Source organism: Seriola lalandi, unplaced genomic scaffold, assembly GCF_002814215.2.
Source record: "Seriola lalandi dorsalis isolate HSWRI2012SDOR001 ecotype SW California unplaced genomic scaffold, Sedor1 jcf7180002054663, whole genome shotgun sequence".
Lineage (NCBI taxonomy): Eukaryota > Metazoa > Chordata > Actinopteri > Carangiformes > Carangidae > Seriola > Seriola lalandi.
In genome coordinates, this window is record NW_019525216.1 from 857,572 (window position 1) to 875,882 (window position 18,311).

An 18,311-nucleotide genomic window follows, 5' to 3' on the forward strand; every position below is an offset into this window, starting at 1 on the left:
AACTTATATACAAGCTATATCTTCAAAATTAAAATACCACGATGTTAGTGACAGATGTTACTCAAAAAATTAAACACTCAAATGCGAGTCTTCAAAGAAAATTATGACATATCACACCACTGTTGTAATTAATGTTCAAGCTCAAAATAACACTGTTGCTCCCCCAACCAAAACAACAATAATAATACTTATAGGCTGAAAGAAACACATTAAGTGTGTCCTTCATACAAGTCGGTATCATCCGTCTTTAAACTTCCAGTACAAAGTGTGGATCATAATTATGCTAATCAAGCCTGGCTAGTTGTTTGGGCATCTGATTACCTATCTCTGACTTGTGTGCACGAATGAGTGTGTGTAAATGCATGTGCGCGCTGCATGCGCCTGTCATTCACATCAGAGTGTGTGCGTTCTTGTGTGTGCTCTGTTTTGGCTGCTGGGCTGTTGGTGCTGCCCGATAATGTCTTCAATCATCTCTCCTGTCAACACAGCTAAATCTAGCTGCCCTTGGGAAAAGTTGTGAAAAGGTGAGTGCCAATATTGACAAACAAATAAATTCTGACAGAGGGGTGAATTTTGGACAATCGGTCAAGGCTCCAGACATGGGCCTGTAGGCATGAGCTGTAAACCCAATGGCAGATGAGACATGGTGTGTTTTCTTTTAGCCTCCTAGACATGTGATATATTGTGATGTTTGTACAATAGAAATAAATACTTTAAGAATTTCAAATTGAAGTAACCTGAAGGGGAATAGCGCTTTAGAATTCTCAATTCTTTGTACATTTCTAGGAAAGAGATTGCTGCAGTGTGTAGAAACATTAGCTCACTACAACTGACACTGCATGTGAAGGAATACCTTAAATGTAATCAAAGCTTATAATACATACCGATAAAACCTTTAGTTTTCTTACGCATTTAATAATGCATGCAATGCACAGAAGCTCCTGAATTGTCTCAACTGGCTTAATATAAAAGTTGTCAAGTGTTTTGTGCATACGCAGTAGCACTAGCTTTGCTTGCAATGAGAAGAGACGTGAAGGCCTGATGCAGCTCTTCAGGTAATTACCACAGACACAAAGAGGAGGAGGAGGAGGTGGGGATGGGGGTTGAGTTTGCAGTGCACTTGATGGCTACTTCATGTTCTCATTTCCATATGAACAGTGCTCTCTGCAGCTATTTGCGTCAATCAGTGAGACTCATCTCCTGTTCCTCCTGCCCTCAACTGCCTCAACTAGTTTTTTTCAGTTTTGAGAAAAGAAACGCGTGATATGAGAACACAGGTATGCTGTTAAGAAGCTGGGTACAATAACTTAGTAACAGAACAATAACAGGAATTTTACATGGTATACTTTTAGTATTCTTTCCTGCTAACCTGAGTCATCATAATCAGCTCATCCTTTAAACCTACCTCCTCCAAATTCATCTCATCGGGATTGTCCCAGGGTTTGAAAAACTTGCCAGTGCGCTGCTTCTTCAGAGGTACTACAACAATGTAATATCCCCTGCAAAATAAAATTTACAATAATATTGACATTAACAACAAGGTCAAATATCACTGCTATCTCTCCAAAAGACTCATATCCATCAGCTGTATTTGCAAGTCAGTTGTCACTGTTTTCTGGACAAACTCTATTTGACAGTAAGAATAAAATACAGCATTGCACAGTGCCCATACTGTCTGCTTGCATTATAGAGAGGTCTGTTTACCTAAAACCAATGAAAAAAGACATAATTGTGCCATTAGCATGTCCTGATTTTTTTATCACTCGATTAGGACCATTTTCTTCTATGTTTTCTGTGCAGTTTAAGCAGATTCAGAAGTCAGACAATACAGTCACCTAACTAGGCCCCCTTGTGGGTTAATTAAGAGACCTCTGTGAATGCAGAAAAGATACAGAATTAGAGGGATTTTCATCCCTTCATCAGGGTGGCAAGAGAGATAACGGCCTCTGCCAGAGTTGGGCTTCCTGGTTGGGCACTGCACTAGCTAGCGTTAGCCAGGAAGGCAGTGTGGCAGGCTAATGGGAAACTAATTAGCTTAAGCTCTGGCATGGGAGACAGTGGGCCTAGTGCATCCAGAAAGATCAAAAAACCCAAGATGGGTTTGAAGCGTCACTCTACAATCGGATGTGCTCCTTGGCCTTCTGACAACCCTGGGCTTTGTTGAAAGGCTATAAGAGACTTTATAGGGCTTAGAGGAGTGTGCTTAAATGAGTTGGGCTGCTTCAGTGTGTAATGACTGAGGTGAAGTGGATATTACACTGAAATGTAGGGATGAATATAAATGACTCTGTAAGAATTGCTCCTGACAAGGTCAGCTATCAAGTTAACTTGTTTATTTCCATCCACAATGCATTAGTACATAATAATAATCAGTAATATGGACAATTGATGTCTTTATAAGTCAAATCATATTATGCTTTATTTTTGCGACAAGATTTGGTTTGTTGAATTCCACAGCCTACAATATTGTTATCCTGCGTGACTTTGAATATAGTAACATAGCTAATAATAATACAAATAAATAAAAAAATATATACAAAAACAGTGCAATGATTTGACTGACAAAATGCAAGTGGACCTGAGTGCTTCTCAACTGATGACTCCACTCATCAATGTTTAGGGGGCAGCGCTAATTGCAGGCAATTCAAAATCAACTTTAGTTTGATTATCGGCACTCACCTTACTCTCTCAGATGTTTCCACTGATGGTAGCTCCACAGTCACCATACCGTCTGAGTTGGTCTTGCCGATCAGGTACGGTTTTGTGCGAAGGATGTCTGGGGCCGTCATGGTGGACACACGGTGCTGCAGTCCTCCAGCGCTGTTGCCACGGTTGGTCAGGAGGAAGGAGTACTGGGTCTCAGGTTGAAGACCCGTGATTAGCTTCTGCGTTAGTTTCCCATCCACCTCTACACTCTGGCCATTATCGTAGAGGATCTGTATGCAAATGAGTTGGTGTTTCATGTATACACTGATGTCCCAATTCTAAATGTTGTCTGAATATTGTTGTGTCACAGTAATGTGCACCTCAATACATGTGCAAATGTTATATTTATCTACGATGTGCTTACAGTGAAAGGTTGAGCTGGGTTGTAGGTGTCTGGGATTTCCCAGGTCAGCCACACTGATGTCTTCATGGCAGCTTTCACGTGAAAATTTTTTGCAAACACTGCTAAAAGAAAGGGGGAGCAGGTGATTTAGACACAAAACATCCCTTTTTTTTTGTCTACACCAATGGTCCCACACCAGTGCTTACCTGAGAATGTCTCCTTCAAAACCAGGCTGAAATCACTACTACACTGAACTCAACACTGTCTTCTTACCTTCTTACCAACACCAACTCTTAAGTTAATGACTGAGCTTTGTTTGACTGACAAGACACAAAGAGACACACATACTTACTTATGTGAGTTTCTTAAATCATGCTTATTTTATGGAGACTAAAGGTAGGGCAACATGTTAATACCAGAGTCCTCTGGTTGATTCCATACTTTTTCAACTTCTGCCATTTGAGGCTTTCTGAGGTAGCTGCTGTGGTTGGAAAGGGCTGCGCAGGCAAAGGCTGATTTTAAAAGGGGAAGGGCTAAAAAGGTTCAGGGACTGATCCTACCTTGATCCAAAGGCTGTGTCCTGAATTGGACACTTGGGCTATAGGGACCAGAGCCCTTGCTGGTGAAGGCACACATTTTAATATCATAAGTGGTATCTGCCTTAAGGCCATCCAGCATGACTGTTTCCGGGCCGGTGATGAAGAGTTCTGAGGGACTGCGGGGGCTGTTGATGTCCTTATACTGCAGAGCGTATTTCACTATTTGGCCGTTTCTCTCTGCCAGCAAAACAGGTTGCCAGCTAACCTGTATGGTGGAGGTGGTGGCACCCTCTGCTGTAATGCTCTGAGGGTAGCCACTTGGGACATCCTCATTTGTGGTGACTTCCTTGATTGTCTCTTCACCAAATCCGACCTTGTTGCGTGCAGAAAGGCGGAAAGTGTATGAGGCTCCCTTATGGATCTCTTTGGTAGTGTAGTGGTTCTCTCGCTCAGGGAACTCAATGACTGTCAGTGGTTCCACGTCATTGCGGCCAAAACGGAGGCGATAGCCTTGTAGGGGCCCGTGGGTTAAAGCTGGGGGATGCCACTGGAGGAGAGCGGTGCCCATGTTGGTTGTGCTGACCATTAGCCGGGGTTTTTCAGGAACTAAGCACCAATGGAGAAAGGGACAACTTGTTATGGATGTGAATAACCATGTTTCCATCTCATCATATTTGTAAAAGGCAGGCATTTAGTATCAGTTGATCTCTGAGTGTCTTTTAATGCAGCTTAACGCTGTAAAAAGACATGAGCAAAAGAGCTGAACAGGGCTGTCCTTTTTTTCTTGCCTTTCTTTCACACTCTCTCTACATTTGCTATTACTTTAAAAGTGCTTTCAGCCGTGCCATGTCATACCAGTGGGTAAGAGTTGCACTAAACGAGACAGCAATTAGCTGCTTTCACTCTTTTCACGCTCGGTGACAAGAATATTTGCCTGGTGCTTTTTTTTCATTTGATGCAGTGTATTGCTTTACAAAGCAAAAATGCATTTTTATATGAACATATCGTATATTAGCAGAGAACCACAGGAGATTTGTCAGCAACGTTACCTGCGCCAGTGGTGGTGATCAGTTTGGGCTTGCTGCGTGCCCCATCACCCTTTGTTGTGTAGGCTGCCACCGTGACTGAATACGTGGTCTCAGCTTGCAGCTCTGTGATGATCATTACCTGTAAAGATGCAGGACTTGAGTTGCAGGACACTCACTTTCTGATTTGCAGATATAAGCAAGCAGAAGGATACAACTGGCATGTGATGGCATAATCAGCACAAATGACACGACAGACACATTCTCTCAGCATATACTTAAAATTGAGTGGACAAGGATTGTGCTCATAAGCTTTAGTTAATATATAACTTGGTTTCTCTGTGTAATATAATAGTTAAATCAGGAAACACTTATGGAATTCAAACATTTCAGTTTAATTTGAATTTTCTCTGAACAAACTGTTAGTCAAGGAGTTCCATCTGCAGTTTTTAAGGTAAATGTCCAAAGATAGGGTTCAAGCTATTGTTAAAAATTAGGTCATAAACTCCTATTTCCCAAAAGACACATGCCATTCATGCAGAAGATGAAAGCAGAGGAAAACAAGATCAGAATTTTGTCAAGTTTAGCTACTCACATGTTCAGTTGAATCATCATATTCCCACTGATTATGATATCAGAATATGGAGAGAAAAGAGAAAATAGATAAGGCCAGGCACAGACACTACTTGCTGGTAAGAAAATATAAACACAGTTTGTCTGCAATCAATGAATAAATCTGTTGGTTGATAAAAAAAAAACAAAAAAACAATTATAGTAAAAGTAGCAATAATCATAATCATACATTGACTTGTGATTTTACAGTAGAATTAAATTTAGTGACAAAACAGTTACTATTTTGCACAATTCAATTATTGATATGTCATGATGAAATATAGCTTTTTCCACTCCAAATGAAAGTCTTTGTTGTTGCACATGTAAAGGTGAAAGAGAGAAAACAATACTGTGTGTCTGAGAGAAGAAGTGGCTGGCTGAGTAGGGTGTTGTACCTGGGCATCATCAATCAGGATGTCCTTGATGACTGGCTGTCCTGTGGGCTCCCCATTAACCATCCTGACATAGTGCACCTGGTACCCTCGGATCTGACCGTGCTGCTTGGTGGGCATCGGTGAGCGCCAGATCACTTTAATTGATGAGGAGTTGACAGCCTCCACCTCAACTTTACGAGGTGGCCCACTAGGAACTGGAGGAACACCATGGGATAGAAGAAAAAAGGTCAAATTTATAGAGAACCCCTCACCCTCTTTTTAAATCTTGCCCAGAGTCGTGGCGCAAAATGCTGCAGTGACAAAAAAAATCACAAAAGTGCAGCAAACTGCAACAAGCACTGCATGACATCAATATTTCAACAATGGTAAGGGGAAAAAACAACAGCAAAAAAGGTCTGACAACTGACCTAATCTTTAAACATTAAAAATGGGTAGAGTGGATTTTAAAAACATGGAATAAAAATGTGTTTTGCCAAAATAGAAAAGTGAAGCCAAAGGGGGGCTTCAAGTGATTGAAATGCTTGAAGCACTACAAGAATTTTGGCTATGGAGCAAGGAAAAATAAATAAAAAAAATGATTCAATCACATGAGGGGAGAGAAAAAAAAAAATAAAAAAATGGCCTTCAAAAAATTCTTCCACCTTTTTGTTATTCCCACTGTCCAGAACTTGTCCTTTTGCCAAGTTCCCAAAAAAGTGAGTTACATAAAAACGCTGCTGTACAAAAAAACTGCACAGAATATTTCAAAGTTTCAAAATTGACAGTTGGGACTGGAAGTTGGAGGCCAGCAGTTGAAAATGCCATACCATGTGTTGAAATTGAGCAGCTTTGGGGTGGAAAAAAAAAAAAAAAAAAAAAAAAAAAAAAAAAAAAGCCAAAAAAGGGGCTTTCGGAAAGTGAGTCACAGTTTTTTGGTTAAAAAATGTATAGTCCAAAATGGCTAAAAGTATCAAGTGGCGACAGTCATATTAGAAGCAGGCAGAGAAGGGTAGAAAAGAAGAGGGAATTGTAGATATAGGCGAGGTTGTTAGTATTTGTCGGGGTAGGTTAAGAGGGGTAGACTTGATTTGCAGCTGGGGCTTTGTTTTAGCGAACACATACCATCCTCCTCTGTGCGGACGAGCTCTGGCAGACTTTCTGGTCCTGCTCCGACATCTGTATGAGCAATGACCGTCACGCGGTACTCTGTCCATTTTTCCAAGTTTTCCAAAAGGTACTGGGAGATTTCCGGAGGGATGCTGGAGATTTGCTGAGTAGTTGTATCCTCCCCTTCAATCGCAGCGTATCGGATGGTGTATTGTGTTATGATTCCATTTTGTAATTCCACTGGGGGTGGCCGCCAACTTACCAGGATGCTGGTGGAGCTGGGGCTATGGCACTTGACTTCCTGAGGTGGGCCCGAGGGTTCTGGTAGGTTGGTTGGATTTTGGAGCAGGTGCAGGTTTTGTTTCGTGTGTTTTTTTTTTTTTTGGTTTTGGTTTGGTCAGGCCATTCATTGAGTTGGATATTTGTTTTAAAGAAGTTGCAGTTTTTGTTTTGATCAGGGTGATGATGGTAGAATTGACCAAACAAGGGAAAAAAAGAAGAGGAAAACAAAATGACACAAAATAAGGAAAAATCACAAGGACTCATGGATAAATGGAATACTTTAAATCAATGAAACATCACAAATAAAGATGAAACAAAAGGCAAAGACTAACACAAAAGTGTATACACTGATGATGAATGGAAGGTGTTGACTGGAAAAAGGACAGCTTTACCATATGTAACCTACCTTTGTCATGAAAAAACAATAACAAAGGGAAACAAAAATCATATATCCTAATATATTATTTCTTTAGTTTTAAATGAAAACCGAAACAGATTTCAAAGTACTTAGAAATGTAGTAATAACTAAGACAAATTTGGCAAGCAGTTACCATCAATCCAAAAACATAAAGGTTGATGTTTGAAGTAGTTTAAAATAGAAAAATGTTGTTTTTGTCACCAACCTTTCCGAAGCCTGTTGGTTTGTGGTAAAAGCCTGATTGTACAACAGAGAACTTCCCAAGGAGACATGACTGATTTATTAGATTCTGATAACATTGGCATGCACTTTTTAATTAAGTTCATCATTTACCTCAAAGGCAGAGTTTTGAAATTCAGAGCTTTTATACCCACCTGGTCTCTGCCCTCGTCTCTTAGACACCTCAGATTTATGTTTTGATGTGCAAAGTCCGTATTTATCTGACAGGTAATCAAAACGACTGAAAACAAACTTCACTGGATTCAGTTAAACTTTGTAATAAATGACACAATCTCACTTGTCTATTTCAAATTTTTACATAAATCTGAGGTCTTTTGGGTGGAAATGTCCCTAACTACAAAGACAATACTTGCTTTGAGCTTTCTATGATATTGTTACTCCACAACTTTCTTGATTCTAATTTGAATTGAGTGTGAACATCACATCAGTGCCCGTTCTTTAAAGAAATGGGAACGTCCCTTTGACGTCCAGAGATGTGGTTTTTTGGCAGTGTAGCTACATAGAAAGCTCAGCCTCAAAAATTTTCTATTCTTATTTTTGGCCAACATGCAATGTCAAGAGACAAGGCTTCCTAAAGGCCAAACATGCCATTTCCCTCATAAAAAAACTGTTGGGTAATGCAGATGTGGGCATTCACATAAATAATTCAAGGCTTTGGCACTCATTTAAGGCAAGACTGTTTTTGCACAACAAAGGTGGGGAGGGCTACCACTTATAACCTTGTCTCCTGACTTCACAGGAAAGCCTGGGTACACTGTCCATGCAACCTTTTCAAAATGAATTCTGCATGGTCAGGTAGACTTCATAACACTTATTTTCTATTTCAAATATTTACACCTCTGCTATTTTCAAATGCATCAACCCCTTTAATGAAAAACCTTATTCTATCTGTGTTCAGGACTGTCCTGACATTTTTGTCACTTTTTGGATTTTGCAGCGCACGTAAAATTTGGAATGCATTTGAAAATGTTTTCCTTCCCAAACATTGTGAACTCTGTCAGATAAGGAAGAAGACCTACGTGTCTGTGGAGTTTCTGCAGAGATCTCATTGGTGTAAGCTCCAACTCCATGTTTGCTACGAGCAGCCAGCCGGAAAGTATAAGTAGTGAAGGGCTTCAAGTCCTTCAGCAGGTATGTTGTTGTCGGCTCAAAACTGATACGTTTCTGTGAAAAAAAGTTTCGTATTGTCAGTTTTTCCATGAAAACAGGGAGTTCCAGATAATAAAAGTGATGAATATAAACATGTTGCCCTTTCAGATATAAAAAAGGAGAGAAAGAAATTGAGGGTACGGAGGATCACATTCAACTGCCAGAACTGAGATGAGATGTTAGTGCATATCATTAGAATGAGTGACAATATTTAGAAGACTTTATTTTGACAAGTTACATGGTGAACTGTATTTTACATACACTTCCTTTAAGGTTAGTGTCTGACCAAAGTCAGAGAGTTTAAAAAAAGAATAATAGTTAAATGATTGTTATAACACCAAAAAAATAGATTGGCAGCCATATTGCTGCATGTATTGCAGTGCAATGCATTATTTGCCTTATATGTTGTCATAGTGTAAAAACTAACAAATGTATCATATCTAATATAGTGTTCATATTGTATTACTATAAATCCAACTAGTTATGATGAATGATTGTTCATATATATTTACACAAACTGTGTAGATATGATAGGTAAACATTTAGCATCAAGTTAATGCATACACATTACAAAATTGTTCAGAATAGAACAACTTGGATGATCTGTTAAGCAAGCAAGAAAAACAGTCTCATAATTGTATAACACTACATTAAAAACAATAACAGTAATATAATGCACAATAAGTCAGACAATCATTACCTCCTCCTTGTCGTCCCTCTTCCTATACATAAGTTCATATCCTGTGATTTGGTTTTCCTGTCCCGTCTGTGCCGGGGCGATCCATGAAAGTAAAATGCTTGTTTCTGATTTGGCTTCTCCCTTAAAGTCGGTTGGTTGGGAGGGAACTGGAATTAAACCGAAGAGATAAATTCATTTCTCCACACATCTTGCACTATTCATTATAATTACAGTCATGCACTTTGTGGTAAGAGTTATTGCCACAAGATCCAGATCAAGTTGTATTTCAGAAGACGCAGTCATTTCAGCCTCATTAGCACAGTGCAGACACACAGTACACAGTTACTTCATGCTGAAAAAAATATCTGACTTTTTCATAAGAACTAAATAACAAGACTTTTGAATTTCTTGTTCTTAGTTAACTATTCTCATAAACTATTTTCACTCTTGAGGAAGCCAGTTGAAGTGTTTGTTGACAGCCTGGAGATGTTTGTGTGTTTACAGCTCTGGTTCTCAATTGTAACCCCCTAATGAGAATCCATGACTAAAAAATTGAGCTGAAAAATTGTTTGTGACTCTCCCAGTTAAACTTTGAATTTGTTCAGTTTGTATTTTATATATTTTTTGTATTGTTAGTTTGGTTCTTGTCTGACAAAAACAAACCATTCTCACCTCCTGTCTTAGCGATGATTTGAAGGTCTGGAGAAAGGGGTCCATCACCAACTGAGGTGTAGGCCAGAACCTTAATGTAGTAGGTCTTATTGGGGATCAGGCCCTGGATGGTTACGAAGTTCGACCCCCGCACAATCTGCTTTTCCCAGAGGTTGACGTGCTGGCTGGAATCCATGGTGTAGTAGACTCGGTAGCCCATGATCTGCCCGTTAGCCTCCTCTGGCTCATCCCAGTGGATAACAGCTGTGGTGGTGCTCAGCATGTGACCTCTGACCTGCCTTGGTGCCGTGCTGGGTGCCTGCTCAGCTGTTTTGGCCTCGATGCTCTCGCTGGGTGGCCCTCGCCCGATGTTGTTGACAGCCACCACCCGGAACTCGTAGTCCGAGTATGGGCTGAGACCCCCCACGCTATACCGAGTGGTGGCTACACCATCGATCTCCTTGTACGAATCCTCCGAGTACTTGGACTTGTGTTGGATTATGTAGTAGGACACTGGCTCAGGATTGCCAGAGTCCCAAGTCAATGTTATGCTGGTGGCTGTGCGCTCTGTCACCACAGGAATACCAGGAGCCTTGGGCAATGCTGTGATGATAATTATTACATAAATATTAATAAAAATGCAAATTATACTGCAAACATTACAAAGTTATACCTCTGTAGAGTAATTTATGTTATAGTCCATAAAGACTTTATTTTAATTTGTTGATGGTTGAATAATATTGATGACATTCATTTACCAGCCCACTGCACTCGATACTGATGATATACCGTGTATCTGGAGTCATAAGAGACTCGTACGATGTGTTCTTTCTATTAGTCAGGTGGATAGTCTTACTAATATTTCACTTTCTTAGTTTACATTTGTAAAAAAAAAAAATAAATAAAAAAAAAAAAAAAAAAAAGGTTTAATATTGAGTAATTTGTGAGATTAAAGCTGTGCATACCCCATGTTCAGCAGCTGGGAATGCTGGTGTCGTTAATCTCAGATTTCCCAGTGTTTATCACTTAAATAATTTAACAGGTAAATTTATTGCTTTAATTCCCCACGCCACGGCACATGGCAAAAGATATCAGGGCAATAGATTGTCTTTATATGCCATCTGAAGTGCGCTTGTGGGAGAGCTTGCTGCCAGACTGCTATATTGTGACTAATATCTGTATGTTATGTCTAGGAAAAACAACACTGTGTGTATGTGGGTCTGTCCCTTGTGTGCATGTGAACACGGCGACACCAGTCTGGGATATCTTTCTGGTACGCCGCAGTGTAGATATGATTACACCCAGATAAGTACCATGCCTACAGAGGACACCAAACAATACTCACTACGTTTCACACCCCCCTCACACCCCCTCGTCCCCACCTCTCGCTAACAGAAATGGTGAGCTTGTGGCTCTGTAGCTCTCTGGCTGAGAGATAAGCACTTCACTATATTCTCAATCTGGCATCTAATGCACTGAGGCTGGTGCCAGGGCTTGTCTAAAGCTTCAAGGAATCCTCTACAGATGACTTATCGTAGCAGTGAGGTAAATAACTTTCTTTAAAGCACTGCCAGTATTCTCTGCTTGGATAGTTTACCCCTAACATATACCAGCTGCAAACTGCAGTATATATTTTTAACTCCTTGCAGAATTAACATACATATTAAGAAAACTGCTGCAGGTGAACTCCTAATATGAAGTGCTCCTCCTGGTTTCTATATCTATTACAGAAGCATGACATTTCAGTCTTTAATTATGAAAAAGAAGAATAAAAAGCAGCCCTACCTTTGACTGTTATCTGTGCCACAGCCTCTATCACCCCCAGGGTTGACATGGCCACACAGGTGTAGTTGGCTGACTGCCGGACGTCTGTAAGCTCCAAGACGTTTCGTCCAATAGGCATGTCGTCCTCGGGTGTGAGGTCTTCAGCACCCAGCATCCACTTGACATATGGCATGGGAGAACCCACTGCCACACATGTGATATTGACACTGCCGCCTGGCATGATCTCATTGTCTGTAGGTGGAATGGAGAATCGTGGTGGCACCCGACGCACTGAAAAAGACATGACATAGTGTGAAAAACAAGCAGAAAATGGAACAACTGAATACAAACTGAAATATTCTGTATTCTCTGTTGCCAAAAGAAAAGAAATTGATCATTTTACATTTACGCTTATAATATAAGAATATTAACAAAATATTAAAGGTTTAATAGTAGCATAAAAATTAAGTCTTTCTAGATAGATAATTTATGATCATTTGATGGAGGTTAAGAAAACACATTTTTAACACATTTGATCCAAGACTTAGATATTTCGATGGCAAATGGGTTAACACCAACACGAGCACCATGCACAAAATACTGTGTCACCATCGGTACAGATATACAGAACTGCACAAAGTGCTGGAGAGTCGACAGCACTCCACAGTTGTATGCAAAGAAACAACTTTTAGGCTGCGTACTTCCAGCTGATGTGAGATAATGTGCCGCATCACATTCTCACATCACACAAACATAGATAATATTATTGAGAAGTCGCACACGCAACAAAGGGGTGTTTTTCTGTGATTTTCAGGCTTAGTTCAAAGTGGAAACTAGGGCTGTCAAATGTTATGCATTCACACTTTGAATCAGCTGTAGAGAAAAAAAAACACACACACATTAAACATGTTTCCCTGTCCTGCCTTTTGGTTCTATGCCTATTATAGAGCAATACTCCTGAAGTACTTTGTAGCCTATGTGCGGTCATGCAAGATTACATGCCTGCTATTTTTTGTGCCAGCCTACCTTTAATGTAAACAATGGCATGAAAATGGATAAGAAAGGTACACTTTTATAAGTGGCTTTAGACTTTAGAACTTTGCCAGATAGCTCAGAGGATAACAGTAAAATTGTAGACTTTCTTTATGCTTCAATGATGAATGAGAGGTCTTTAGTTTATCACAAGAGGACCAATTATTCTGGCACTTAAAGCATTAACTTGTCTCGCCATGCTACATTCATTCTATGATTGCACAAATCAATCCATGCCTGTGAATGAATTCAAATCAAGAACATTAAATTATGCTAATTCAAATTATTTCAGCAGGACTGTAGGCTTTTAAATGCAGTTTAAGAAAAAGCGCTGAAAGAGGTCTTTCAGATTGAGATTTCTGAAATTCAAATTTACCTTTACCAAGGAACAAGTGTCACATGTCAAGAATTTCTAAGAATTTCTACCAACGTCATGTGTCTTATAGGAAGGAGGAGATAAGATGCTCATCTGCTGCTAATCTGATAAAAGCTTTTCGAGACTCAAAGTAATTTAATGATTTATGTACAGTACACATACAGTAATCATTTTGCACACAAGAAAAAAAGATCCGGAGCAATCTGGAGCAATTACTGAAATGATACACTTGATCCTTACTGCTGAGTCTTAGTTAAACCAAAATTTTTGTTATGTAATATTACTTGTGATTAAGAGCTTTTGCTGATATTTTTCATTAAGCTTCAAAATATAATCACTGGATTCAAACTGCATATCATTTGACAGCTCTAGTAGATACACATTCCAAAAAATAAAAAATTCTGATAAACAAAAAATACAAGGCAAAAAATTTCAAAGAAAGTGTTACACTTTTGAGTGAACTTAAATTTAAAACATCCATAATGCACATGGACGGCTTCAATGCCTTTTAGAGGAGAGCAAGAGTCCGTCATGCATACGAGAACAATATGTGACTTTGCGAGGCGACCATGTAAGGGAGTCAGGGGGGAAGAGGGCTGCAGGGGCAAAATAAATAGTAATAGGGTCAGGAGGAAGATGTTTTTTGCATAGTTTAAACGAAACTCTTCGTCGAAAGGCTTAGTCTTAGTGTTACATAGCTGTAAATGTGGCTAAGACAAGCTAAAGGTCCTAGGAGAACTGAAAACTCTGAGAGAAGAAGGCAACAACATCCTAGGATAAAAGGTAGACGAATAGACAGAAAAAGAAAAATCAAGAAAATACATTATGTCTCTTCAGGTTTTACTGATTGTCTGGTATACAAAATATATTCATGGACAGTTAATATGGATAAGTGAGGGGCTTAGACATAAGGGAAACAAACAAGGACTTTGATGTTCTAAAACATCTGGAACATCAGGATTGAAAGTCAGTGTTACTGCCCATGGTATTTGAAAGAGATTACTTTTAACTTGGGCTCGATTACTTGTTAAATTCTCTAATGAACCTTGAAGACAACAGTAAAGTAATATGTCACTTTTAAAAGTCTAGCTACTTGTATCTGTTGCCTGTTACTTGACCCTGCTTTGTAAACAGTCATGTGACTCTAAACTAGTTATTTGTGCAGGTATTTGCTAGATTTGACTGCAACATTGGGACGTGCTTCCTGCTGCCTGCTACTTATTCACAAAGCCCATTCTGTTGAGCAGACTGCAGCTCTCCAGAGAGGAAATCTAGGGGAACTGCTTGCATTATTAAATACAACGTTTCTCTCACTTAATATTTAATTAATAACCAATTGGATCACGCTCCCCACAGACATAATATTATCCCGCTCATTTCAATATCATTACATTTGTCAAGTCGCATGGATAACGCTCTAAATGCATCATTCTTTCATGACTTCCTGCAATGTAAGATCCTCGTCAGAGGAAGTACATAATCTCTGAGGGCAAGGTTGTTTTTATAGCTTGGTGCTTGACTTTAGTGCCAATTACAACAAAGGATGGATTATGCTTTAAGATATTTATTCGATTGGAGTGAGAGCTAATTTGAGCAGAAAATTTGAGTGTAGTGATGCTTAAATAGCTTTATGGAGAGGTAGATTCAGCAGGCTTATGAAGCAGCTCTGCAGCTATGCAGAACAGCAGTTGTAACAGATGCCCATAGAAATCAAGTACATTGTTCTGGTCGGTTTTGTGGGCCACATTACTATTATTTTATTTCTTAAAAAATGTATTATTTTTTTACTCTTTTATTCATTTTCTTATGCCATTGACCTGTTGTGTTGTTAATCATCAGAGAAACCAAGCAGGAACACTGACAGGGTAAGGGCTGGGGAAAGGGGACGAACTAGCTCAAGCATTAACAGGTGACCATGCAAATAGACTCTCAGACAGATGCAAATATTGTCCCTGCCACCCCACCTCAAAGATGCAAACATGCACCACCTGTTGGACAGTCAAGCATTCTGACAAGGACCAGGGGCATTCTTAATGGGAACATGAACATTGAATGTGCGACAAAGATAGAAATGATATCAGTAGATTAAAAAAAAAGAAAAGAAAAAATATATAAAGGCCACGATAATACATCTGTATTTTAACTTGAATGTCTGTAAGAGGCTTTTTTTTATGGAAAACAAGTGAACTTATTTCTGTTTTGTGTTGTGCTCAAAAAGTAAAAACACACCAACCTTCTCGCAGCTCTGAGGGATGTAGGGAATTTGATGCAGAACAAAATGAAATAAGGAAAGGAGAAAAACAAGGGAAACACAGAGAGTAAAAAGGCCATGTTGTAGGTGTTCAGAAGCTACTTAAACAATTCGAAGGACCTTATGTCTCTAAAGAGCAGGGAGCCCCATGTATCTCCTTGGCACCCATGTTACAAAGCAAAAGTCTGACCTGTCAGAGCTCAAACATTTTGAAGAAAGAATATTTACTTTTAACATAAATTCTGCCCAAGCCATGTGGTTAGCTTATGATCATAATTAAAATGGATGTATTTTACATTTGTATACATTATGTTATTGGGGAACTGGATGATAACTGATTATAGTAAAAGCTAACCACAGGACTGAAGAGCATTGCAAAATTTATATGAAAATTTTGAAAAAAATTATATGAAAATTTTATATTGGCTACACATATGCATTTATAGAGAACTTATTTAAGATAATACTGAAAGAGTGACAAATCAAATGAAGCCTGGACTGATATATGCAAGAAAAAGTGAGCAGCAGGATTAACAACAGTTGCACCAATGCACCAAATATTTAGAATTTAAAAGAATGAAAGATCAAAACCTCTGTGAAAAGAAAAGATTACTAAAAGAAATCCACTGCTCCACTTTACCTATATTATATTCTGTTTACTAAAATCATAAAGCCATACATTTCTAATACTGTATAGGAACAAAAAGCTGAGACAAGCTAATTTTAGAATAATGAAATTCCCTCTGTAGTAAAATTATTTTATACCAATTTTAACTCTTGAGTTTTTTTTTTTTTTTTTTATTGTCAGTAACAAAGGTAGTCAGATTAAAGGTGTCCTTCCAATGTTGATCAATAGGGAGGAACAAAGGCCAGAGAGGATCTGTTCACTGCTGGGGAAAGAGTTGGGACTGATGGAGGAGGGCTCTCCAACCCTTTACCACCTCCGACAGTTGGGTTTGAAAGGCAATTAGTAGATAAACACAGCAAGCATTGTAGTCATTGGTGTTAGACTCAGGATAATCAACAGAAAGGACGAGAAACACATAACAGAGCAGATACTGTAGGTTCAAAACAGTGCAGGTAAGTCAAGTGCAAAAAAGAGAACAAAAAAAAATCAAAAGCAAAGCATACTTACAATTGCCTCACAGGCTACAGCCCCTGCAGACTTATTGGCTCTTATAAAGATTTCTCATGAATTTTAAAGAGAAGGTTAATATTATGTTTGATAGAATCATGCCAGTGTTGTTGACACTTTTTTCCTACCTCTGACATATAGATTTGCTGGGGCAGAGTAGCGGGTTCCATCGTTGTTGGTTGCCACACATTCATACTTGCCCTGGTCAGACTCTTCACTCTGCTCTATCTGGAGGGCTCCTGGTTGGGAATAGCAAATGGGGTAGCAGAATATGTTTGGTTAAAATAATGTTGTTCACATCACATTCACAAGCAAAAAGAAAAAGAAAAGAACTTGTTTGACCTCAGGGACGCCAACATCAGCCCCCTTCATTTCTAGTTTTGCTTTGTCCTTTAAAGCTTCAGTAGTTGGGCAGTTTGAGAAAAGTCGTAATTACACAATATCCAATAAATTGCATGAATGCAATACTACATTCTTGTATCTGTTAATATAAACTGTATTTTAAAGTTTATCCCCCATCATTATCACAGCCTGATCCATTGGCTGAGGTAAAATGGAGACTGTGATATCCTACTATGGGTGAGGGATCGTTTCAAATGGTAAGCATGCAAGACACTGCAATACAAATATGTTGTTCCTCTTAACAGGCCTAAAGTAACAACAAGGGAAAAGAAAATAATACATTGTCAACCAAATCCAAAAGAAAAGAAAAGAAAAACACCTAAGTTATATTCTATCTATAGTACATTTACCTTGTTGTTGACTTCTTTAGTGAAAAAGGCTGATTATGTTTAAGGCTACAGGGTCTAAAAAGACACTCATCATAGTGCCAATATCAAAAAAATGTCATAATTTCACTTTGAAGAATAGGGGCAAGCCCTTCAATATACAACATGTCACTGGACTGGTCAATATGGGGATGGGTGATACCGCTTCAGGGAAACATGGATCAAACAAAAGAGGTTTACAGTATAAGAAAGCAGCATAACAAGGGAGGACAATTGAAAGAAAGAAATTTAGGTATGAATTTTAGCATATTCAATCACAGATCAAGTGTAATATTCGCCTAGCAGAATAATTTTGGACTTCATCTAGGTGAAGTTACTTTCAAAAAAATGCAGCGCATACAAAAAATTGAAAAAGGCTGATTATGTTTAAGGCTACAGGGTCTAAAAAGACACTCATCATAGTGCCAATATCAAAAAAATGTCATAATTTCACTTTGAAGAATAGGGGCAAGCCCTTCAATATACAACATGTCACTGGACTGGTCAATATGGGGATGGGTGATACCGCTTCAGGGAAACATGGATCAAACAAAAGAGGTTTACAGTATAAGAAAGCAGCATAACAAGGGAGGACAATTGAAAGAAAGAAATTTAGGTATGAATTTTAGCATATTCAATCACAGATCAAGTGTAATATTCGCCTAGCAGAATAATTTTGGACTTCATCTAGGTGAAGTTACTTTCAAAAAAATGCAGCGCATACAAAAAATTGAAAAATGCTGCTCATATATGTGGAAAAATTTTAATTGAAGTATTATGTAAGGCAAAACCAACATATAACCCTCTGTAACAAAAGTTTGACATGCAAATCTTAGCAAGAAATGTATGTCGGCACAACTT

At 38.8% G+C, this 18,311-nt stretch overlaps 1 protein-coding gene across 15 annotated transcripts in view; it reads right to left on the minus strand.

The window, feature by feature from the left end:
* Positions 1-18,311, minus strand: part of ptprda (protein tyrosine phosphatase receptor type Da) — a 354,362-nt gene that overhangs the window by 29,549 nt on the left and 306,502 nt on the right. For 3 of the 15 annotated variants that reach the window (XM_023421088.2, XM_023421084.2, XM_087177919.1), the window contains 14 exons: positions 16,812-16,922; positions 15,531-15,542; positions 11,911-12,180; positions 10,147-10,728; positions 9,496-9,641; positions 8,666-8,810; positions 6,722-7,027; positions 5,621-5,814; positions 5,209-5,235; positions 4,638-4,755; positions 3,610-4,194; positions 3,071-3,171; positions 2,680-2,936; positions 1,406-1,499 (listed from right to left, as the gene is read on the minus strand). In XM_023421088.2, the coding sequence (XP_023276856.1) occupies positions 1,406-1,499; positions 2,680-2,936; positions 3,071-3,171; positions 3,610-4,194; positions 4,638-4,755; positions 5,209-5,235; positions 5,621-5,814; positions 6,722-7,027; positions 8,666-8,810; positions 9,496-9,641; positions 10,147-10,728; positions 11,911-12,180; positions 15,531-15,542; positions 16,812-16,922 (2,948 nt within the window). The remainder of the gene's footprint in view (positions 1-1,405; positions 1,500-2,679; positions 2,937-3,070; positions 3,172-3,609; positions 4,195-4,637; positions 4,756-5,208; positions 5,236-5,620; positions 5,815-6,721; positions 7,028-8,665; positions 8,811-9,495; positions 9,642-10,146; positions 10,729-11,910; positions 12,181-15,530; positions 15,543-16,811; positions 16,923-18,311) is intronic. The other 12 variants (XM_023421089.2, XM_087177920.1, XM_087177922.1 and 9 more) reach the window with 7 other exon arrangements.